Source organism: Brachyistius frenatus, unplaced genomic scaffold (genome assembly GCF_029030835.1).
Source record: "Brachyistius frenatus isolate BFR_SWC_R1_liver_20210118 unplaced genomic scaffold, ASM2903083v1 Contig_44, whole genome shotgun sequence".
Taxonomy (NCBI): Eukaryota; Metazoa; Chordata; class Actinopteri; family Embiotocidae; genus Brachyistius; species Brachyistius frenatus.
Genome location: NW_027210643.1, coordinates 1,057,278 through 1,081,882, shown reverse-complemented (window position 1 = coordinate 1,081,882; position 24,605 = coordinate 1,057,278). Strand labels below are relative to the sequence as shown.

Below are 24,605 nucleotides of genomic sequence, written 5' to 3'. Positions count from 1 at the left end.
TATCCTCATCCAACACCATAAAACATACACACATCCTGGAGAGTGTCATGTCAAGTAACAAGGTAATGTAACATAATGTAAGTCAAGGTAATGCAACAATAGAGCAGAGAGCAGAGGAGGAAAGGGAAACCAAAACAGAGCAGAAGTGGCGAGTGTGCACTGGCCCAGAACCTAACATCCCTCCTGGCTAGCTCGAAGGAAGTGGAACATTACTGCCGACTGAAATCCAAATGTGCGTACTCCCAATCTCCCGTATGGGCACATGTGCGTAGATAAAGCTCCACATAAATGTGCGTTTGAATGTTTGAACAGCTGACACCGTGCTTCTGCATGACTAGGGTTAAAATGCCCAGTGAGCAGAGAAATGTCATGAGCTTTGTTTCAGGATAAGAGAAATAAGATATTTAGTTTTACTTGTACGGTAATGAGAGATGAATAAACGTGCTAAAAATAAATGAATATTTCCATCATCTCTCCCTCAGAAGGGCCTTTTCCAATTTAATTTGTTTGCTCAAATTTAGGAGACAAAAAGACAAAAGGAGCTGCTTTACAAATGCTAACACTGGAAAATTAGGTCCATGTAAATAAATACATTAAAGCCAATAAATAGTTGGACATCATTTGACTGTCCAACAATCCCACTGATGTCTCAGATATACGCACGCGTTAGGTTTAGGCACCAAAAACCACATGGGGATCATGTTTCGGTTAAAATAAGTTAACTTATGTACATAAGTGGATTACATTTGTTTACTTGCTTGCGTTATAAAAAAAAAAAAAAAAAATCCACATGAATTTTTGTTCTCTCAGACTTGAACACATCTCTCCTGGGGAAAAGTCTGAACCTTTGAATTCCACAGATACTGTCACCATTTCTACTCGGTCACATGACCTCCCTCTGTCTTATGCGATTTTAAAACTAATACTGTATGTTTTGCAATGTAGCGTTTTGGTGTGAGACTGGGCTGCAATGGTTGCATGAAAAGAGACATGAATCGCTCTATAGGTAGGGTAGGATGGAGCGCGAGATTGAGAGGTGGATCAGTTTGGTGTCAGCAGTGGATGTACCAAATTGCAGTTGTTGGAGAGGTGGCTGTCTAAGCTTTTGATTTACTGTTCAATCTACGGTCCGACCCTCACCTCTTGTCATGAGCTTTGGGTCGTGACCGGAAGGAAGAGATTATGGATACAAGTGACTGAAATGAGTTTCTCTTGTAAGATGGCTGTGCTGGGCCTCAGAGGTAGGTTGAGGGGCTCCGACATCCAGATAAAACTCAAAGAGACCCGCTGCTCCTTGAGTTGAGGTGGTTCAGGCATCTGATTAGGATGCTTCCTGGAAGCCTTCCAGTGGAGCTTTTCCGTAGATGTCCAACTGGGAGGAGACCCCAGGATAGACCCAGAACATTCTGGAGAGATTGTATCTCTCATCTGGCCTGGAAGCCCCTCGGGATCTCCCAGGAGGAGCTGGAAAATGTCATCGCTGGGCAGAGGAACATCCGGGCTAACGTGCTCATCCTGCTGCCACCACAACTGGACCTCAGATGAGAAGCAGAAAATGACTGGATATATAACACACTCATTGCCATTAAACTTGCCACAGACATTCATCTTTCTCTCGGGTTAAATTGAATAACTTTAAAAAAAAACTTCACTTTTTCCTCTACTTTGTTTTTGAAACCAAACACTTGAATAATAACAGTACATTCCCACCAGCCACAATGTACTTTGTGTTTAGTGCTAATCAGCACATTTTCCAATGTCAGCATGCTAAATTAAGATGTTGAACAGTAAACATTGTACCTGCTAAAAATCAGCCTTTTAACATTGTTACTGTGAGCACGTTAGCACGCTGATGCTAGCGTTTTGCTAAAAGCGCCGCTGTGCTTCAGATACAACCTCACAGAGCAGCTAGTATGGCTGTAGCTGCCTGCATGCTTCATTGGACCTGCTTGTTTGATGCCTTCAGAAATCCTTCACCTATCTGACCTCTGAATGGATCGTTTTCCCCCAAACTGACATTTATGCAAACTAGATGCAGTGACTGTGTCAGTTCCAGTAGTGGGTAGGTGAGGACATCAGCAGGGCTCAAACGTAGAACTGCAGTTTCATCAAATAACTACTACGTTATTGTTTCATTTCAGCTTAGTTTGAGAGTCGACCATGCATTTCGCCGAGTAGAGAGTTATTTAAATTTGATGACAACGACGCTCGTTATGTAACTGTAAAACTATTTTAAATGCAGCCATGAATGGACAAACTTTGACCGCAAGCTGCTGAAACCAGACAAAAATATTAGCACTTTTCAAACGCACCCTACCTGTATGTACTGAAAATAGTGAGGATACCAACATTACCCCACCTTTAGAAGAACAGCTACTGTAAAAGTGGCTTTAAATCAGAACCAGAAAACATTATATCACCACACAATGAGAGCTGGTAAAATATAAATATTTTTGTCCAATATTTCTGCACCAAACATTGCATATAACTACTTTTACTTTCCTCAACTTTCTGTCCTTCTCACCTCTTCATCACATCACCTCCCTCTCTTCTCAGTTGCTTTCTTCTCCTTCCCTCTCTCCTCACCAGGCAATAACAACCCCACCCCAGCACTCCCCCTCTGTGTCTCTTCCTTCCTCTTCATCATGTAACGCACCTCCAGGGTACAGATCAACACTCCCATCCCTGAGCTCCCCTTCCCCTTTTATCTCTTTCTCCTTCTTCCTCCCTCCTCTCCTCCTCTCCCCTTCGTGTCTTCTCCCCTTTCATCCTCCTCTCATCCCTCCACATCGTCAATGCGTCAGGCGTTTCCTATTATATGTGTATGTAGGGTCAGCAAAGTCAGCGTCCCAGCTGGCCAATCACATCTTCTCTATTTCTGATTCCATGTCACACGTGTGTGTATGTGTCTTCACATCTTGTGTGTGTGTGTGTGTGTGTGTGTGTGTGTGTGTGTGTGTTGTGTGTGTGTGTTTGTGTGTGTGTGTGTGTGTGTGTGTGTGTGTGTGTGTGTGTGTGTGTGTGTGTGTGTGTGTGTGTGTGTGTGTGTGTGTGTGTGTGTGTGTGTGTGTGTGTGTTTTGTGATTCCCCCTACGGATCGAGCTGTGTCTTTGTGTTTGTGTACATTTCGCGTGTGTGTGTGTGTGTGTGTGTGTGTGTGTGTGTGTGTGTGTGTGTGTGTGTGTGTGTGTGTGTGTGTGTGTGTGTGTGTGTGTGTGTGCGAATTGGGCTAATCACACTGTGATGTGCATGCAAATGTTTCACCTCAGCAGATCGAAAAGCGAGCTCCCAGTGTCTTGCACCTGCCTGTTGCTATGGAAACTGGGTATCCTCTGTGCGTCACCTGTGCCCATGTTTGGTCTGGTTTCCTGCTCCTTTCTATCAGCTTCTCACTTGCTCTCTCTCTCGCTCTCGCCATAATTTACTGTCTGTCTCTCTCCCTCTCTCTGGAGTCCAAATCGCGCTCACTGAAAGAGACACACACACACACACACACACACACACACACACACACACACACACACACACACACACACACACACACACACACACACACACACACACACACACACACACACACACACACACACACACACACAACTAAAGTACTGGACTCAAACCACAGCCCTTAAGTCTGTTAACCACATGAATTATTATGATTCGAATAAGCTACACACAGACCACAATTCACGCTGTACACACACAAACAAAACCAGAAACACACCATACACATCACTTTAACACAGACAAGACAAAATAGATTTGAAACTAATGACAACACGTTGCTCTGTGATGCTCTTAAACAGAATTAGCCAAGCTTTGATCAGCGGCTGTTGATGGTTCAAACAGATGTGTCGTTCTTTATGAATCAGCGATGAGCCAGCGTGTGGCTCAGACCAAAAGCAAAGTGATTACTCATCATCAAACCCTGACTGGCACAATACAGCACAGAGAGTGGGGTGCACCTTCAGGATTTGTCTCCCCTGATACCAGTTCTGAAGAACCAGTCTGACATCAGGGCATCTGTCCAAATTTAAAAACATAGAGTTTACTTCTTTCTGAGAAACATCAGAAAGATGCCCTTTTTTTTTTCTCAGGTGAGACTGAAGCTACGTTAGAAAAGAAGATCAACATCACTCTCATATCTCCTTGATGTAAAAGACGACAGCTTGGAGACAGTTAGCATAAAGACAGGGGTTCCTCAGGCTAGCTAGCTGGGCTTCGTCTGAAGGTAAAAATATATTTTTTTAAACAGCAGCATTAAAGCTAGTTATTTTATATGTTATTTATTTTTTTGTTTCATCTACCAAAAAATTTAAAAAAAAGTAAAAATGAGATTTACATATCAGGTGCAGTTTAGGAAGTCATTGCAAAGGTCTGGTCGATGCCAGTCAGCATAGTTAATACGAATGATCAGTTCTCGTTCCCTGAGTCATTCTCCTCTGTCTGGTGTTGCTCCATCACTAACCTCTCACTAACTCGGGTCAATTGAGAATTGTCTATACTTGAGACCAGAGAATTACCTTTTCGTTTCCTCGCGCTGGCAAAGAAAAGAAATGCAGGGGGGAGTGAATGAACAGCGCACTCCTCCAGATGTGTGTTTGTGTTCACTGCTTCCCGATGGATTACATGCGGAGGTTATGCTCGTGTGTGTAAAAGCACGTTACGTGTGCATCCCGGCAACATAAAGTGATTCCTCTTACCTAACTGCAAACATCAAACATTTCACTTTCATAGCATTTATTGTGAAACACAGGAAGAAGTTTAGATTTAAAGGTACGTTGTTTTGGTAGTGGTCCAAATAAGGACATGGACAAATTAGGTCATTTTTGTGTTTTCAGGTTTCAGGTTTCCATGACAGCATCACGAAGGCACAAACCCAACATGGTAAACATTAAAATAAATACTTTGTATTGTTGGGTTTTGCTATTTGTGTTAAAATGACAAAGTTGAGGTTAGGGAACCATCATATTATGCTTGCAATAATAAACATAATGGTGAGGGACCACTGTAGTCATACTTTAAAAAAAAAAAGAGTTGACTTGTTGGCCCTAAAAAAGGAAACAAACAGCCGTGTCCCCTGTTAAAGGTGTGCTGACCCCTCCGTCCACCCTGACCTCCTCCTCAAGCAAACACTGTTGCTCTGTAATAACGTCACCTGCCCTATTTCTTGGCTCCCACCACAACTAATACAGCAAGCTTTGTGAATTGAATGTGAACACAATTTGGTGCACTTTCTAACACGACAGTCTCCCAAACTTGTCTTAAGGTTTGATTAACAGCGCAGTGTGTTTATTGTGTATTATCACATCAAGTCATTTCCCTGTGTTTGTAAATCCCTGCTGAAAGACAACCACCCACCTCCATACACACTGGACCTCATCAAACTGCCTCGTAAACAAACTCAAAACGACTCCGTTTTGTGCAATTGTCCTAAGTTACTATTTGGAAGACGCTGATACAGCTAAAAAGGAAAAGTGTGTTTTGGCGAGCTGTGCACCGTCTGCACACTGCGGGACTCGGGGACAACTTCCGCCAAGGTTGCCAGATCAGTTTTGGACAATGGGGCGCCAGGTATCGGAAAGCAGGGTCTGCCTGGAGGAAAAGGAGGAGAGGGACAGAAAGAGACGGCGTGTCAAGCGAAGGCAGACAGATGAGACATCAGTTAGAATGACAGCAGGGAACAGAGAGAGACAGAGAGACAGAGACGGGGTCTATCAACGTGAGGCAAAGTAAGGGAGGACAGAAAGCCTCCACTGCAGTGAAACAACAGTAGACCAGGCTGACCCTCCTCCCCTTTCTCCTCTCCTCTCTCCTCTCTCCTCTTTCCTCCTCATCGATTCAGTGGTGCAGCAGCATAACAAAACTCTTTCTAAAAAAAAAAAAAAAAAAAAAAAAAACCTCCTCGGCTTCGGGCTCTGCAGTGGCTGCCCGGCTTCGGGAAAACACCCCTGTTATGTCTCCCACTGCCGAGTCCTCGTGTCTTCGCCCTTGTGCTCCAACTATTATGACCTCCAGCTTTCACCTGTATTTGGAAAAACAGCATCACCACTCTGATTGCTCCAGATACAGCAATGACTAGCCAGTTTTTTGGAAGACACCCTTTTACCACTCCTCTCTAACACACACACACACACACACACACACACACACACACACACACACACACACACACACACACACACACACACACACACACACACACACACACACACACACACACACACACACACACACACACACACACACACACACACACACACACACACACACACGCACATTTAAAAAATGTTCCCCTCGGGGATTAGTAAAGTAAATACCTACCTACCTACCATATAAACACAATCTCCCTTCTGAATCTCACCTCATCTTCCACTGCAAACAACACGTTCCTCTTTCTTGACCTACTTTAACCCGGCTGCAGATCTCGTCTTTCCTTCACCTCACTCTCCTCTTTCTGCTCTGTTGCTCACTTTAACTCCTCTTCATCATCCACTGGCTGCTGTGGAACAAACCCTCACCTACTTTCTCCTCTCCCTCCCTGCAGCGTGTTTCTCTTGTACATGATAAAATCAGGATCGTATGAATATTCAGAGGATGTTTGGTGTTCGGTTAAATGTTCTCTCTCGGCATCCTTTCCTCTTCCGGCTACGGCGAACCGCAGCTACAGATACATCATTACTATGGAGTGTGAGAATACACTGACACTGATAAGTTTGCGTTCCGGAGCTTTAAGGGAAATAACGCTAACGAGAAACATAATCACAAGTGACGAAAACTTCTCAGACCCCTCATTATGTCCCATGATATTAAATGCATCACAAAAAAAGAAGTTCTTTTCCCCCAAAATAAAATATGCCTAATTAGATTTTCAGAATGAAATGAATGTTTACATGACGGTAAAACTCTCCAGAGACTTGAGAATGAGTGTTGGAATTATCCTGGAAGTTAAAAGTCGCTACAAGCCACGTCTTGAGTTGTTCTGTCTTCTTGTCACCTTCCGCTTTTACATAACATTATTTTTTTTTTTAAATTTTTTGGTATTTGTAGACTTATCAGAAGGCGCTGCCGACAATTCCTTATATAACATGCATATTTTATGACCGTGTTGCCTGGTTGAAGTTTGATTAAATCGTCCCCCCTTGCTCAGGAATCCAACCATTGCTGAGCAATTGGCCACTGAGGAGGCCTTAATCAGTCGGGAGTGTGTGTGAGAGTGTGTGAGTGTATGAGTGTGACAGTGAGTGTGTCTGTGGCAGTGTGAGTGTGTGTGAGAGAGAGAGAGAGAGAGAGAGAGAGAGAGAGAGAGAGAGAGAGAGAGAGAGAGTGGGAGAGAGAATGTGAGAAAAGACCGAGCCCATCTCTCCTTTCGTTTTTTTTTTTTTTTTCCAAAGGACTGAGGGAGACAGTTTGGGTGGGTGCAGACGATGCTGCAGTATAAAACGGAGCCAAATGCAAAGACATTACAACGGCTTTGAAACTTTTCTGGAACAGTGAACAAAGTCGGTCAAGAGTTTAACAAAACAAAATGAGACCCGCAGGCACCAAATACAACGTCCTAAACTATTTATCTGTTCGGTTCAAACACCACATTGACGTCAGCCCTTTATTAAGTTAAACGTGCCTATATACACAACTACTTTGAAATGGGGTTGTGTTCACTAGGAGAGTCCATATGAACTTCAAAAAGCCTCTAAATTTACCAGGAGGAAAATGCTGACGTTACCAACGTCGTTTCCCTCTGTCATTATTTCGTGCGTTGCGTTGCCGCCTGCTGGCATGCTAAATTTGTAGCCTCTCGTTGCTTAGCGACAGTGTTTACATGACTTACCTACTTGAATGCCGAGCATCAGCTACTGTTCACACGACATGTCATAACCACGTGCTCACCATCTCCACTCGGAGGCAGCAGTGGAGCAACACCACACAGTTAGATTTGGAGTCATGTTATTAGCTATTAAATACGTACATGAACCAGCCAGTTGCAATGATGACAAATTGTAGTCAAGCATGTTTTGACTTAAATGTATTTTCTTCCATTAAACCTCTCATGTCAGCTGGGCTTCCATTTAAGTTTCAGTGTGCCAATTTTTTTTAATTTTTTTTAAATGCTATATTTTAGGTTACAATGGAAAATATAGGATTATTAGCATTTCATTGAAGAATGATCATGCTAACGTGATCAGCTGCACTGATTATTTGTCCTCATCGGTCAACAATCGTTGCTTGTCCACCACTGCTGCCCAGAACTCTCATAACGTTTGCTCCATGTACGTGTTAAGTATAACTTCACTGTTTTATTTCTAATTTAGAAATTTATAAAAATGTTTAAATTAGGTGATACTTCTTCACTTTGTGAGTGTGTTTCTTAAATGTTATTTGTGTTGTATCTGAGATTTGGATCTTTGTATTGATGTTGTAGGAAGATACTGAAACAATTTCTCCACCAAAAGAAAAAGTAGAATGAGGCAGAAACTCCCGAAGTCTCATTCTGATGCCCCCCTCTGGTTTTCATGAAGCCAGCAACACTGATGAGATGGTATTAGGGCAGAGGAAATGTATGTTCCTACAATTAGAGGGAAGCAAGTGAAGGAAAGCTCAGGAATGGCAATGCACAGAAAACACTGTAATATACGACCACATGAAGGGCAAATATAGGGCTGGGAAATATATAAATATTGTGATATAAAACTAGATATCGATATCTTTTTCTGGTTTTAAAGGCTGAATTACAGTTAGCAGACTGTTCTTTTCTATTATTTGGTGCTTTTTTTTCTTCCATAAAGTCATTTCAGAATATCCACAACAAATCTCAGTGTACAAATATTTTGTGGAAGCACCAATAGTCACCCCTCAAATACAGTTGCAATACAAATATTGAGCTGTTTGGTCAAAAATACTGCGATAATTGCATTTGTCCATATGGTCCAGCCGTAAGAGGAGGGGGTTCAGTATCGTACGTGCGATGCTGCTTCTGGAATATGTATTAAAATCACATGATGGATTTTGGAGATCATGTGATGCTTGACATTCTTGTGGTTTGATTCTTATTCTTTTAGAGACATTTCTTGAGTCACTTCAAAGCAAAACAGATAAAGTCAAACTAAATGCATTCACTGATCTTTAAAAAGGAATGGCTCTTTAAATCTTTCTTTTTTTTTTTTTTTAACAGAGGAAGTGTAGTCAGTAAAACGCTGCAGCTGTAGCCTTTCCTCAGAGGTATTTATTATATCGGTTTTTGGTCGCTTTCCTAGGAATTGCTGTGTTTATGTGAGCCGAGGGCCAGTCCTCTGTTTACCATCCGGCATTATTGGTCTCACTATGAAATTCAAATCAATATCTTCATAATAAAAGTTGCAGTCCTGCAGCATATTGGAATCTATAGCTTAGAAAGCTAAAGAGATCTATGGCACTGCCACGGCTGCACTAATGAATGATGAATCACTGCAACACACACGCACGCACACACACACACACACACACTTAAGTATTTCACCCACTGCTTAACCCTGTGCAGGTACTTAACATAAACACAGATAAAAAAAATGCTTACACACACACACACACACACACACACACACACACACACACACACACACACACACACACACACACACACACACACACACACACACACACACACACACACACACACACACACACTTTCTCCTGGTGTCACACACGGTCAGTCAGACTAGCTTGAAACTTGACTCCCTTATTAATTATGGATGGTAAACCAGGAACTGTACAATGCTGCCATTGTTTTGCTAGACACAGCATTTCCATACCGCTGCTACTGTGTTTACAGTTAGTGGCTCTTTTGGAAACAGACACTGAATCCATCACAGCATGAAATTACAGGACATTGATTTTCTAAAACTTGTGAAAAATATTTTGTCATCTGACTTTTAAAGGTGTAAACATTCTAGATAATTTTAATTATTAATTAAAGTAATTCAAATTCAAAGGGAATAAGCTGTACCTTTGGGACTTCTGTAATCTAGAAATCACTCATGTTCTGCATAATGAATGTCTGCATATATTCATGTTATTTATGGGCTCAGGAAGCTGCAGGCAGAAGCACACAATGTGTTTATCCCGGTGTATGTGTGTGTGTGTGTGTGTGTGTGTGTGTGTGTGTGTGTGTGTGCGTGCGTGCGTGCGTGCGTGCGTGTGTCCGTGTGTGTGTGTGATGTCCAGAGTGTCTGTCTGTGTATGCTTCCTCGGCTCAAGTACGTCATTATTGGATTAAATGCATGTTTGAGCACATCTGTGTCTGGGTGAGTGCATGTTTAATGTAAGTAATGCTAAAACAGATGAAGTAATAACACCAAACTATAATGTGGTAAACAACAATAATATATTGTGTGTGCGTGTGTGCGTGTCCCAGAGGGATGTTTTGGGAAGTGAAGGGTTGGAGTGCTGAGTAAGCAGTGCAGGGACAGAGCTGGGAGACTGCAGTGCTGCTGGCTGCAACACACACTGATTGGAGCTCAGACTGATACACAGCGGGGGGGAGGGGGGCGGGGGGAGGAGAGGACGGGAGAGGAGAGGAGAGGAGAGGAGAGGAGAGGAGAGGAGAGAGGAGAGGAGAGGAGAGGAGAGGAGAGGAGAGGAGATGACGGGAGAGGAGAGGAGACTGGAAAATACAAAAAAAAAAGGAAGGGGACCCCCCCCCCTCCGCCCCCACTAACACTTATTGCAATGCTTTCCTCATATGAGCCACAGCAGAACCCGTATAACCTCGACTTCCATACATAAATATTCCCTAATTGACAGTCACACAGACCTGCACATGCTCACATGTGATGCATAAACATGCTATATTCATATGGTGTAACAAATATCTCTTTATGTTCAAAAGCATTTATTTTGACATCCTAAATATTTGAATTGCTGCAAGTATAACGTGTTCCATGTGTCTCTGCACAGTTTTAAAATAGACCCATGCTCATATCACAGGAATACACCCCAGCACACACACACACACACACACACACACACACACACACACACACACACACACACACACACACACACACACACACACACACACACACACACACACACACACACACACAAATTGACAAGCACACACTGCATGACCATAAAAGCCGTCGCCCACGCCCTGACAGACACACTGCGTCACGGCCGACAGTCAGAGCCGGCAGCCTTGTTTACTCCCTTTAACCTGTGTGCCACTGATTGTGCTAGAAAAGCCCTCATCTTCTCCACCCGCCCACGCCCCCCTCCCCCCCCCCGCTGTCGTGCTCCCTCTTCTGAGTCACCTTCCGCCGCTCTCTCTCTCGCTCTCTCTCTCCTCCACCTCCGTCTCCTCTTGTCCTTTCGTCTTCCCTCTCCTCACTGTCAGACCCTGATCTTCCTAGGTCTCATTATGAATGACTCTGTTGGGCTTTCAGGGATGTTTTTCACTCTCTATATTCACTGTCTTCATCTCTCTTCTTGTGTATCATCATGTGTGTGTGTGTGTGTGTGTGTGTTTCTGCCTCCTCTCTCTGCTTTCACTGCTCTCTAACCTAATCTGCTTCTCTCTCAGCGCTCTCATCCATTTGCCTCTTTACTCTTCCCGTCCTTGTCTTGGTATTGTGACTGTGTATATTCAAACAATCCCGGCCGTGCATCATGAACCTCAAAGCCGCTGCCCCTCCAACCCCCGACACCCTCTTCCTGTATATTTGATTATATAACTGTGTCCCCGTGGACCTTGAGGACAATCTCATTTTATCTGGCGATGGTTGGTGGTGGTGGTGGTGGTGGTGATGGGAGTGAGCCTCTGCGACATTTAATGCAACAAACGATGTCGTTTTGGTAATTTATTTCTGAGATGAACATCAGAAACTAAAATAAGAGCTCCAGAATCACAGCCGTAATCAAGGGTAAAATAAAGAGGGTGAAGGTGAAGCTCTTGAGCATCTTCATCTTAATCAGTTTTATTAATGTACAATTTGTAAGTTCTTGATGCAAATTGATCTGAGTGGATAATATTAGGACAGTAAATATACATGGCTGCCATTTTGATGTGTTTCTGTGCTAGAAACACAAGAGCTCCCTCCAAGTTTTCTGTTTCTCCCAGCTTCATAATCGACCAAAACCCTTCAGTGCTAAATATGCCAAACAGCGCAGTGTGCTGGTAAAAAAGTGGAATTACACCTGTTTGGGGAGCAAAACATTGTCGGCCAGCAGTTTGATGTTTTGCAGTCAGTTCCAGCAACACGGAGGAGAACCAGTAGTGAAACCAAATACCACAGCATGGAGGAGGCAAGAGGCCAATCACAGACTAACTGAGTATCTGGTTCAGTGGAGGGTGTCTGACTTCTACTCGGAGTTAATTATCTGATGAGTGTTTGTGTGATGGTATATGTGAGTGAGAAAGAAAGAAAAAGAAGGAAGGAAAGAAGAAAAGAAAGATGTAAGAAAAATAAGGAAAGAAAGAAAAAGAAAAAAGAAAGAAAGAAAGAAAGAAAGAAAGAAAGAAAGAAAGAAGGAAAGAAGGAAAGAAAGAAAAAAGAAAGAAAAAGAAAGAAAGAAAGACATAGTGAGAAGCCAGTCTCAGTCATCTTTTTTATTCCTACCAGACTCTTCCTGTCTCTCCCTGTAGCTGCAGACACTGCAGAGTCAGCAGTATTTTAACAAACGACTGCATTATGTACACATCTGCCTCCGTCCCCGGCTGCCAACTGTCTTACTTCAGTTATTAGATAATGCAACTTCCTTTCAGGATGTGATTTCACACAAGCAGAATGTTTCTGGTTGAGAACCAGACTGAATGTAGAGAAACTACAGAACCATTAATTCTGTATTGATTTGTATGTTCCAGTTTATTGACAGACATTTACCTGTTGGATGTGTTTGGCAGTTCCCTGCTGAACATTGTGAATATACAGAAACAGAAAGGTGTGTGCACATTATCTTCAACCGATAATTCATATTATTATTATCTGTGTGGCTTCATCATTCGATTATCAAAAACAAAAACAGATTCTACCGTAACCTCGGGAACTTTACATGATGAAATCATACATGTGCTATTGTATGTGTTTTCTCAAACTGAGCGACAAGATTAAAAAAATGTCACATGATGTCAACGATGCGGACAAAAGAAGCTGATGTGAAAAAATATGAATCTAAATGAAATCCAATCGTTACAGTTTCCAGAACATCTGCGCGTCTCCTCCCGCCTGACCTTCCTCCACTTCACTCAGTGTTTTTTGTGAGCGCGACCGTCGTCCTCTGGATGTTGTGGCTGAAAGGCATCATGAAGTCTTCCGTGTCCAAGCCGAGGGACAAGCGCTCCTTCCGTCTTTCTATCTTTGACATCAGCATGCTGGTGGTGGGCGGCTGCCCCCAAACCTGAGACACAAAGACGGGGCAGGATGAAGACTGCATGTAAGGACCCAGTCAGCTTCTCATAGAACTTAGTGTGCAGCTTCTTGCATGCTGGGACTTCCTACAGCAGCAAAAACATTTACAACTCGTGACGTCAGAATTTCCCCGAGCACTCTTTTGATAGCGTGGTAGCTGGTACGTTATGTCCTCCGTCATATGGGAGATATTTATTGCCGTGTTAAGACACAAAATCGTAACTTGCAAGCAGATGCGGCACGGAGGTAGACGGTGATGAGGCCTACCGTTTTTGGCACGAAGGAGATATCCACAGTGTTGGTTCTCCCTGTGGTGATGCTGGTGTTCTGCAGGATGACGCTCTTTGAGTCCATCTGCGGAGGAGTCCTCCCTGCTGTTAACGTCTCTGAGCGCACTGCAGCTTCTGCAGAGACGCCCTGCGGGGAATACCAACATTTACAAATTCTCTGTATCTTGTCCAAAAACTTTGCACAAACTGAGACAAAGCAAAGTTTCCCCGAGTGTCAGATTCAGTGTGGAAGGGTTGAAGCTGCATGAGGCGGCCAGAGATAACAAGAATAACACAGCAATTTACAAACAGAAACGGTTCCAGTTTGAGGATTAAAACTAACGTTCCAATATCCATAAGACCATTTAGTATGCCGGAAAAAGATTTTGTATGTCTCAATACATAGTATGTGAAGTTTAATGCCAAAATCACCGGTGCTGTGTTCCAGATGTTGTACTTGTGTACTAACACTCACTGTTTTGAGTGCTACAAGTACCAGGATGATGCACTCAAAACAATCCAAAAAAGAAGTGTGAAACTCTGGACACTTTTCACCCTGAGCGGTTGCCATCTTGGCTCCGTAGAGGAAAGGGGCGGGGCCACCGGTGTAAAGGATTTTTTTTTTTTTTTTTTTTTAATTAAGGTGTCTGAGGAAGGAATAACAACAAAAACAATAGAACAAGAAGAAGAAGAAGAAGGAGGAGAACAAGGAGAACAATAAGAAGAAGAAGAAGAACAATAATAATAAGAAGAACAAGAAGAACAAGAAGAACAAGAAGGAGAAGAAGAAGAAGAAGAAGAAGGAGAACAAAAAGAACAAGAAGAACAAGGAAAACAAGAAGAACAAGAACAAGAAGAAGGGGAAAAAGAAGGAGAACAAGAACAAGAAGGAGAAGAAGAAGAACAAGAAGAAGAAGGAAAACAAGAAGAAAAACAAGGAGAACAAGAAGAAGAAGAAGAGGCATTAACTCATTCCAAATCGCATCATTTCTCTTTTTCCTTCAAATACGGATGCTGATGGATCTGACCAAGAGGGTCAAAGTTCAAGGAGCATTTTCATGTTGAATTGGTATGTCTCAATAGTATACAAAGTACATGCAACAGCACATATTTTTTTTAAGGGTAGGTGCAGTACGTACTAAAAGTAAATGGACAAAGTATGTAAGTGAGGTGCAGGACAGAGAGAGAGAGAACTTCCACATGCCACACAGAAGACAGAGAAGCACAGTGTCAATCATTAAAGAACCATGAAAAGCACAAGATTTTTACTTTGGACAAAGAAAATCTTTCCTCTCTGAAGTAATCAATCACAGGATCATGTGTGACTACATTCATTTTGCAGGTTTAAAATACAAGATTTAAAACATACATGGTGTATGCACTGGATATTATAGTTTTCTTGCCGCAGCTGAAGTTTCTGCGAATCTGCAGTTATGTACATTCTCTGCCTGGCTTTCATTATTTTACATCTGTTCCACTGAGCTCTTGTTTCAACTATTCTCTCCTTTAAAATTAATCCATGTGTTCATGCTGACAGCGTCTCCATGCTGAAGAAGGCGACTGACCGCTGAAATCAAATATAAAAGAAATTAAACTTGTGTCTGTCTCATTAACGGGATCCTTTTTTTGACCAACTTATAATAAGTACCCGGTAGGTGTTGATGAGTTTACTGCAGGACTTATTATTTCACTGCGTCACTGACTCGGCTATGAGGGAGTATGACACTGTGAAGAGAAGCACTACTTTGTTGAGGCTGCATGTATTATTTGTAGTGACTGATTAGCTCATAAGTCACAGTAGAAGGAAGTTTGACAGGCTTGAGGGTTATCAGATATTTCAGACACCTGACTGTGACATGCTTGGCAGGAGTAGGAAACAGGAAGTGGGTGTTATTACCTTCATATAAAGCGTTATAAAAGCTCAGTGGTCAATCAGCTCTTTGTTGTGCAATTTATAGTTTTTTTGGACTTTTTCTTGCCTCCAAGAACTGCTGCGTTCCGCTTCACTGAATTATGAATATTCCTGATTAATTTCTGCCACAGGACCACCTGCTGCTTTCAGAGCTTTAATAATGAAATCAATACGTTTTGTTGGATTGCGGCCCGGTTACCAGAAAGGCAAAGCGAAACACCAGCGTGGTCTAGTTGTAACATAATACATCTGGTGTACAAGTTCCTTGCTTACAGTAGTCACATCCTTTTACAGGATTGGGTTTGATTCAGTTTGACTTTAACATGGTTTAAAGGTCACAATATGCTTAATCTTTTTATATAACACTGAACTCTTTAGGAAATGGCCTTTTCATGTTTATAGCTTCAGAAAAAGGCAGCCATGAAAGTTTCCTTCCAATGACAACGGAGGACAGAGTGAAACACACAGTATACACACACGCAAAGAGAGCCGGAAAGGTTTGATACAAAACGTTTTAATATGCAGATATTTGCAGCGGGCTGGTAAAAAGATTTGAAAGAGGTTACTTGACTACCTTCGGTTTCGCAGGTTTAGGTTTTTGACCTTTTCCCCCCTTTCCCTTTCCCTTGTCCTTCGGTTTAGGCAGAGAGTCCATCTTTTCTTTGACCATGTCAATTACTTGGGGGTCTGCGAAAGCTCTGGCAACATCGAGGCAGTTGTTTCCTTCAGGGAAATAAAACACAGTCAGTCAAATAACAGCAGGAACTGCAGTGTATCTGTTCAATTATACCAACAACTTTAATATTTATAACAAACAAATGGTATGAACTTAAACAACATCTATTGGCTCTCATTATTTATCTTATTCCCTTTTGGCTTTTTTTTTAATAAACTGTGAAATATTTCCGATGTACAATCGAACCTTTCTTGTCCTCTGCGTTCACATTGGCTCCTGCCTTGATGAGGAAGTCCACGCAGGAGGGTTTGGAGCTCTCGATGGCCCTCATGAGGGCCGTGCCTCCGCTGAGAGCCGGGGCATCTATGACGGCCCCGGCATCCACCAGAAGTTCGATGATCTCCACCTGCCCGGCGCTCGCCGCGTGGTGGAGGGGTGTCCAGAAGAACTGGTCACACAGGTTCACCTCCGCCCTGTCACAAACAGTTGTTTGTTTGACTCATCGATGGAGAGCTTCTTTTTTTTTTTTTTTGTCACGTTGAATGTCTCAGAGTATATCGGCCTATTCTCTGTCTTCCTGCTTTGAGTTTTGTTATATGGTTTGAAAAAATGCTGAAAACAAGAAGCACACATATTCAAACAAGCCAATGCAGAAATCTAAACTCACAAAGAAAACATGAGCTTTCTCACCCCTTGTTGAGAAGGTAGTGAACCACCTCATAGTTGCCACTGCAGCAGGCCACCATCAGTGGAGTCTTGTAAAACTGATCTTTAACATCCACGGGAACGCCCTGACTGAATGCCAGGTCCAGACTCTCCAGATCGGCACTCTTCACGCAGTAGTTGATACTCATGTAAACCTTCTCCGGCTTCTCCATGTACCATCCTGAGTCGTTCACGATGGGGTGTTCTGGCGGCTGATCGTGGCTGAATCTGCTGGTGTCTGAGCGGTTGGTGTATGTTTCGATCATGAAGTGGGGGGGGCCTCCGTCCTGTCGTCGGGGCATGGACTCCGGTTGGAGGGTGCAAATGGGCAAGGGGATGACAAATTGACCCTTCTTCCGACCGCCTTTGCCTCCCTTTTCCCCCTTCTTCTTTTTAGGCATGTAGGAGGACATGAGGAACGACTCCTTGATATACTTGACACCTTTGATGAACTCATTGACGTTCACATATCCGCTTCGACCCTTTTCGTGGGCTGAGATGACCGCATGGAGCTGGTCCAGTTCAACTGGAGCGTTTAGGTCCTCTAACACGGAGATGAATATCTCTGTGGTAACTGTGTCCAATTCGTCCCCGAAGGCTTTCCGGAGTTCAGTCTGGAACTCGTGTGACCAGTCGTGGAGGGTCATGGCCCAGCCACTCGACAAGTTGGTACGGCTGGACTTATTGCCTTCACCCTGCTGCTTCTCCGCCTTCCTCAGCTCTTTGGTCACTGCCTTGTTGCCAGACTCTTTGGCAATCTGACGTGGCCGCAAACCCTTCAGGTTCTTCAGTTTAGGGTTACAACCTGAACACGGAGCACAGTTTTAGGACAAACATAAACACATGGTAGAATTACCTCATTTGATTTTGCGGCTGCACGTTCTTCCATTTGATTTAATTTACTTGCTCCACATGTATCACGGCATCTTGGCTGTCTTGGCATCATTAGCCCCAAAAACAAGCTGAAATTCCCTGTGCTGACATCAGGATGTCTTGCAGTGTTTGTCTCTCTCACAGTACCTCTCTGTGCCAGGAATTTGCAGCAGTTAGCGTTGCCCGCTGCAGCGGCGTAGTGTAAAGGATTGCAGTTATCATGGTTGATGACGCCCATGTCGGCCGAGCACGCAGACAACACCTGAACCACCTGCAAGAGGCAAAACACCAGAGGAACAGAATCCTAAATCTAGAGGACGGTCTACACTGATTGGAGAAAAACTCTCATTTGAGTGAGTGCTGCCATCACAAATGTAAATAATTCAAAATCACTCTTAAAATGCTTGAATCGAATGGTTCAAACCTTAAATTATCCCAGCATCTCTGTCACTTTAATAACTTTATATATTTAGACACAATTCAAACACAACTTAATTTTTTTCATGAAATAAAAGTTGGATTGTGTGTCTGAGCAGGCACTACACCTCAACAAAGCCTCCCATGGCGGCGTAGTGTACCGCCGTGAAGTGCTTTTGGTCCAGGGCGTTGGGGTTCCCTCCGCTCCTCAGAATGGCTCTGACCAGCTGCAAGGAGCCCGCCTTGGCCGCCTCCATCAACGCTGTGACACCAGTTTTCTAAGGTAAAGAAAGCGTGCTCATACTTCATGTGTTCAAAGTACAGTTCCCATAATTCCTCGGCTTTGTCTCTGAACATATTTTACCTGATTGGTTGCGTTGGGGTCTGCTCCAGCGTCAAGCATCATGAGACAGAGGGAGGTGTACTCCCGGGCTTTTTCACACATCACCTGGAAGACATGAGTCCCATGTGACGACACGTTGTTGACGTCCGCCTGGCACTTCAGCGCCGCCTGCAGGCAGCGGCTGTGGCGCTTGGTGGGGTAGATGCAGTAGAACAGCACGCCTACGTCACAAAACGGAGACGTGCATGGGTACAAACGTTCCTTGAGTGTGTGATGTCTGAGACCTGCCGGTCTGACAGGTGTTGACTGCTTTGTTTCGCTCGTGATATGCAGAGTAACATATGAAAAGCACCGCGTCAACGTGTTACAAGGTTAAAGAGTCTTTAGTAAAACAGGTAGACATAACGATGACAGCAAATGGGAGGGAGCTCTGATATTTAACTTCTGAGTTTCAAGAAAAAAAATCTTAATATGAACATAATCAAAATCATTTTGGACAGGAGTGGTCTGGTAGCTGAGTGGTTAAGACACATGCTATGTAAACAAAACAGTTCCAAGTCTGAATAAGTTGTGGTCAAATCCCGTCCTTGTATCCTGTCTGTCACAGATACAATATAAACTGCCTTATTAATTCAAAATGATCATATCATTTCATACACTCAGACATAGACACTCATAAATTTCAGATACTTTAAGGGAAATTTATGTCTGTCTGTCTGTCTGTCTCTCTATCTCTATCTATCCATCTAGCTCTCTCTATCTATCCATCTAGCTCTCTCTCTCTATCTCTCCATCTATCTCTCTATCTCTCTCTATCTCTGTCTATCCATCTCTCTCTCTCTCTCTATCTATCCATCTATCTCTCTATCTCTACCTCTCCATCTATCTCTCCATCTCTCAATCCATCTATCCATCTATCTCTCTATGGATGGAGGGTCAGATGCTGTCTCCACTAAACCGAATCCCCTTGTACACATCTAACTGGTGTCCTGTAACTTTCAAGCCAACATGGTGGATAATACAAACAAGTGTGTGACTACTGAAGCTGAGCCTGCTGGGGGAAAGGCCTGGCTGTGAGTACTGAGACTAAGCCGAGCAAGTCTTTGTGGAGAGCAGGGTGATATCAGGTTACCCAGCATGCTTCACAGGAGAGGATCGCCTAGAGGACTTGATCTGTAATTAGATGTACCTCTGTGACCTGACATGCACACCCACACACACGTATAGTCATGCACGCATGCATACAACACACAGGACATCAATTATATAAAACCATCTACTATATTCATTCATACAAGCACACAGATATTGTTCTGCCTTCTCTCTCTGTCTCAGTCACTCACTGTCAAAAGAGTGCCAGTTACAGTAATTGCTGCCGGGTACACTGTAATTGAGGTAATTATTACAATTGTTTTCGAAAGGCCCAGAAGATGAACTTCAGACTCTCTGATCGGAGTTGTCTGGGATACCACCTCCTCATCAATATCTAAACAGAAGCACCATGCATTTTCATGAGCTGTAAGACAACGCACGGCATTCAGCAAGTCTAACTTGAGATGGAAATAACCTCTGTTTGGGAAACGGACACTTCGAGCTCAAATGAGAACGCATTAGGTGAAGAGGAGCTGTTCCATCACCTCTCATACCATTAGAATTACTGAACATATGCTTTCTAGATCTCCTAGCAACAGCCGAAGGAAAATGAGGGATTCAGCTTTTGTCAGTTACGCTCCAAAGCTGTGGAACAAAATACATGTAGATATCAGGGAAGTTAGCTCAGTACATACTTAAAAAAGAAAAGCTCAAAACATATCTCTTGACTTTAGCCTTTAACTAGCTACTCTTGAAGCTCTCTTGCACATGCCTGCACTTAACCTACCGCAGCTTTAAAATGCTTTATTTTATACAGTTGTATTTGTGTTAATTTAATGCATTTTATCTGTTCTTATGCATTTCATCTCTTTTCTAGATTTTTAAATGTTCCTTATATCTGTTTTTATGTGAAACACGACATGTCATTTTCTTGCTGTAAAGCACTTTGAGCTGCATTTCTTGTATGAAAGGTGCGATACAAATACACTTTATTATTATTAATATTATTATTAGGTACGTTCCCTTGCATCATATATGTTTTTTTTTAAATAAAGGAACATGATCTTGATTGATAAATTAGAATGTAATTGAAAAAAGGGGAAGAACGGCAATCTATTGGTTTGGATCATACATACATAGAGATAGATTTAAAGAGAATTAACAGACAAATATTCATATCACCAGTTAATACATTACTTTTATTTTCAGTTACTCAATCAATAATTTAGCCAAACAAATGTGTGATGTTATTTCTAATGTTCCTCCAGTCTATTATGAAGCCAAAGAGAAATTCATAGTGACATGAAACCCAGAAAATCAAGGAAATCATCAAATTTTAGAAGTTGCGTAATAAAGGTGATGAATAACAGCTTGACTATTAAATATTTGTAATAAAAAGTTTTGCTAATCGAGCATTCGTTACATGTGTTTTCAGACCTTTCAACCACATCTCACAGTTCTCACCTTCCTGAACGCACCACATGACCTAAACGGTTGAAAATGCTCTAATATCACACGCTCTTGTTGTTTTGATTGCATTTATTTCTGTTACCACCCTGTAACTGTTCCACACAATCGGCTATTTTTGTAAGTGTCAACTGCTATATAGTACTAATCTTTTTCCTGATTTCAAGTAGTTGCCTCAAACAGTTTCTCTGTTCCCTCTGCTTTATACTGCAGTTGGTAATGCCTTGGACTGCTCACCTCTACCTTCAGTGTCCAGGAGGCTAAAGTCGGCTTGTCTCTGGCCCAACAGAGACACAATGGCATCGTTGCCCAGCTCAGCGGCCAACATAACCGGAGTGCGGCCCCTCCGGTCCTGCATATTGGGACTTGCTCCCAGGGAGAGAAGGAAGCTGACGAGGTCTGTGAAGAGACAAGAGGGTAGAGAAACAGTCAGGGGACTGACGCAGCTATGAAAGATTACTTTTCGGGTTGCAGTTAATTCTATGAACTGCTGGATTTTTTTCTTGGATTATTTAGACAGATTTAAAAAGTCTTCTCAAATGGTTTTTTTTTTAAAGCAGCCTACAATACCTAATGTTTAGTTTTAGAATATCCCCTTATTTTGCTATTATATTTCCATTTTCTATGTGTAAGCAAACACACATTTTTTTCTGGACATAATTTCCTATATAGCCAAGAAACAATTCATATAAACAAGAGCTTTTGGAGGTTGTAAATTTAAACACATCACCTTAATGTAAATAGTTTAAGTTGTATAAACATAGTATCTATCTCGGGTGATTGCTTTCAAATGTTTGCCTCTACCAAATGTGACTGAATTTAGAGAGGATCAAATTGCCACACAGCCGCTGGCCACAGCAACTGAGCACCTCGTGCACTTAAAAAAAACACAGTATATAATCTGACGGAGCCAGGAAGAGGCCCATCACCGTGATTGTACTTTGAAACTGCCACGTGAAGCACCCCAATGCCGTCCTGTGGCTCCGTCAGATTGATGAGGTTTTCCACTCCGAGCGTCACCATCTTCTCTATCCCCACTTTATCCGCTTGATGGATGAACTGCAGCAGGCGGTACACCTGCAGGACCTGCAGGCGGTCCTCTGCTACTCTGCTGCTCATCGTGAGGTCACTGAGAGACTGATGGGAAAAGGAGGAAAATGGTGGAAGCAATTTTAAAAGTCAGTTATTTTTTTCAAGTACTTTGTGCAGCTGAAATCATTCTATGATGTCAAATTATCACAGGGTGCTAATGTCGTTAGGTACGCCACTCAGTAGTGAAAGTACTTCAGTAAAGTACCAATGCAGCAGTGTAAAAATACTCCATTACAGGTAAAAGTCCGACATGAGATATCCTGTTCAATAAAAGTACAGGCGTTTTATCAGAAAAAAATTATTTTAGGCATTAAAGTAAAACTACAGTTTTATTAATTGTTGTTTATGACATCATTTGATTATCAATAGAGACATCAGTGTGTTAGCAGCATGTGACTGTTGTTGCTGCTGCAGGTGGAGTTTAAACTACTTTCTATCCAGTTTTATAAACAGTGGCAATAGATTCATGTGGGGGAAGAGGAGGGGGGGATCGTCAGGTGATTTCTGAAACCCATTTTCTGATATAACATTTAAAAATGTGGTATATGTTAAAAGCGTGTTATATTATTGTGTCAAACTTTATCTTAAAAGTAACTAAAACTGTCGAAAAATGAAGTGGAGTTGAAAGTGCAATATTTCCCTCTGAAGTGTGGAGTGGAAGCATAAGGTAGCACTAAAAGAAATACTCAAATAAAGTACAAGTACGTCAAACTTGTACAGTAGTTGAGTAAATGCACTTTTTTTTTTTTATTATTATTACTTCCCCCGCTGATGCCTCTTAACAATAGAGTGGAGCTGCTTTAGTGAACCGGCAGGGTTTTAGCATGTTTCACCACCATTTAACTCAGAAACCTCCTCATTCAGTGGTGTTTCGTCTCCCTGAGAAGCACTACGGCACATTTTAAGTGAGCTACGTCACTTTTTAACTTTTCTTTAACAGCTATAATCGTATACCCTATAATATCTAGCGCTGCCTAAAACATAAAGTGACAAATATAGCTACGTCTCCTATCACTGCTACGGGCCCATAAGACCGATTTTGACGTTTTACAAAACTTGCTAACAAAAATGATGTGAAGGAGAGGCAAAATGTCACCTTCATGAAACTAAAAACACTGTAAAATACAACATATAGAGGTATAAACAGTAAATAAAAGGCACTCTAGGCTGAAAAGCTTTTCATCGTTACACTCACCTGCTGCACGCGGACAGTCGCTCCTTGTTTGGCACGCGCTCGTTACCCGTGCTGGAAAACTTTAATATTTCTCTCTTTTTGTTGTCCGCATCCCTGGTAAGCGAGGACAGTCACATTTGTCCCGTGTTTTTCCCCACGAAGTTTATTTTTTTTTTACTTCACTTTAAAGCACAACCTTTCACTTTGAGTGTGAGCAGGAGGAAGTAAACAAAGTCATCTCCATGGCAACGGAATACGTGAAAAATCCCCGTGCATGACGCGATGTGCTCACAGACATGTGCTTCTGGGGTGTCTTTCAGATGCTGAGGACGAGCTCGACAATACCGATACGACGGCAGCGAGGGGAGGTGTACATTAGCACATCATTTCCACCGAATCAAATAACAAAAATAAACAAAACGAAATGAAATTAAAATAAAACAAAGGATTTAGGACACTTGGCACAGTTTGTCCACTTAACCTCACATAGTCACCCACATTCAGGTGTAATTGAATCCCACATTATTCAGGCCAGTTCACGGTCTGGTATATTTTTACCCCCGTATTTAGACTCCTAAGCCCCCACAAAGTGATGGCAAATCTTCACCGTCTCCAAATAAAATCATCCCAACATAAAAACTGCGTCTACCTATTTACCATCTTGTTATGCATTCTTAAGCGCTTAAGTAGACGAGGTAGAATTACCGGTTCGTTGCCTTTGACCGAGTTCATAGATCAATTTACACAGCATCAGGACTACTTCGTGTGAGTGACAGTGGAATAATGACTATTGAGTACAGAGACGCTTATAAAGAGGCCAGCAATCCCCATTGATAAGTAATGAATGTGCAGAAAATAGAAAACCAGTGTTGCCCTTTCCTGCAAGGGTTTTTTCTGTAAGTCCTCAGTTTCTCAGCAGCAACTCCACAGCTTTTTGGATAATGACCCTGAACACAAGGTGTCACTGCAGTGTAACATAAGACATTACTTTTAAACCATCTCCTTGAAGTTTTCAGCTTAAATTAGCCTGCTGAAATTCCAGACAAAGAGATGAGAGGTTTAAGTAGGAGCCAGAAACAAAAGTCAACCCAGCTGCGTGTATTTGAGAAGGCCAAAAGGGTGCCAGATCAAATATGTGAAGTCCAAAGTGGGCTGAACAGTGTGTAAAAACCAGTGCATGGGTTATTAATAAATGAAAAACGA

At 42.4% G+C, this 24,605-nt stretch overlaps 1 protein-coding gene across 1 annotated transcript; it reads right to left on the bottom strand.

Annotated features, from left to right (window-relative positions):
- Nucleotides 1-13,215: 13,215 nt before the first annotated feature.
- On the bottom strand, nucleotides 13,216-22,255 carry ankef1a (ankyrin repeat and EF-hand domain containing 1a). Its single transcript, XM_069703038.1, has 10 exons — nucleotides 22,066-22,255; nucleotides 21,374-21,535; nucleotides 18,599-18,798; nucleotides 18,363-18,512; nucleotides 17,965-18,088; nucleotides 16,930-17,749; nucleotides 16,486-16,712; nucleotides 16,138-16,286; nucleotides 13,650-13,799; nucleotides 13,216-13,371 (listed from the first exon to the last, which is right to left on the bottom strand). Exons 1-10 carry the CDS (start codon nucleotides 22,253-22,255, stop codon nucleotides 13,216-13,218), a joined length of 2,328 nt encoding a protein of 775 aa, XP_069559139.1.
- Nucleotides 22,256-24,605: the final 2,350 nt, after the last annotated feature.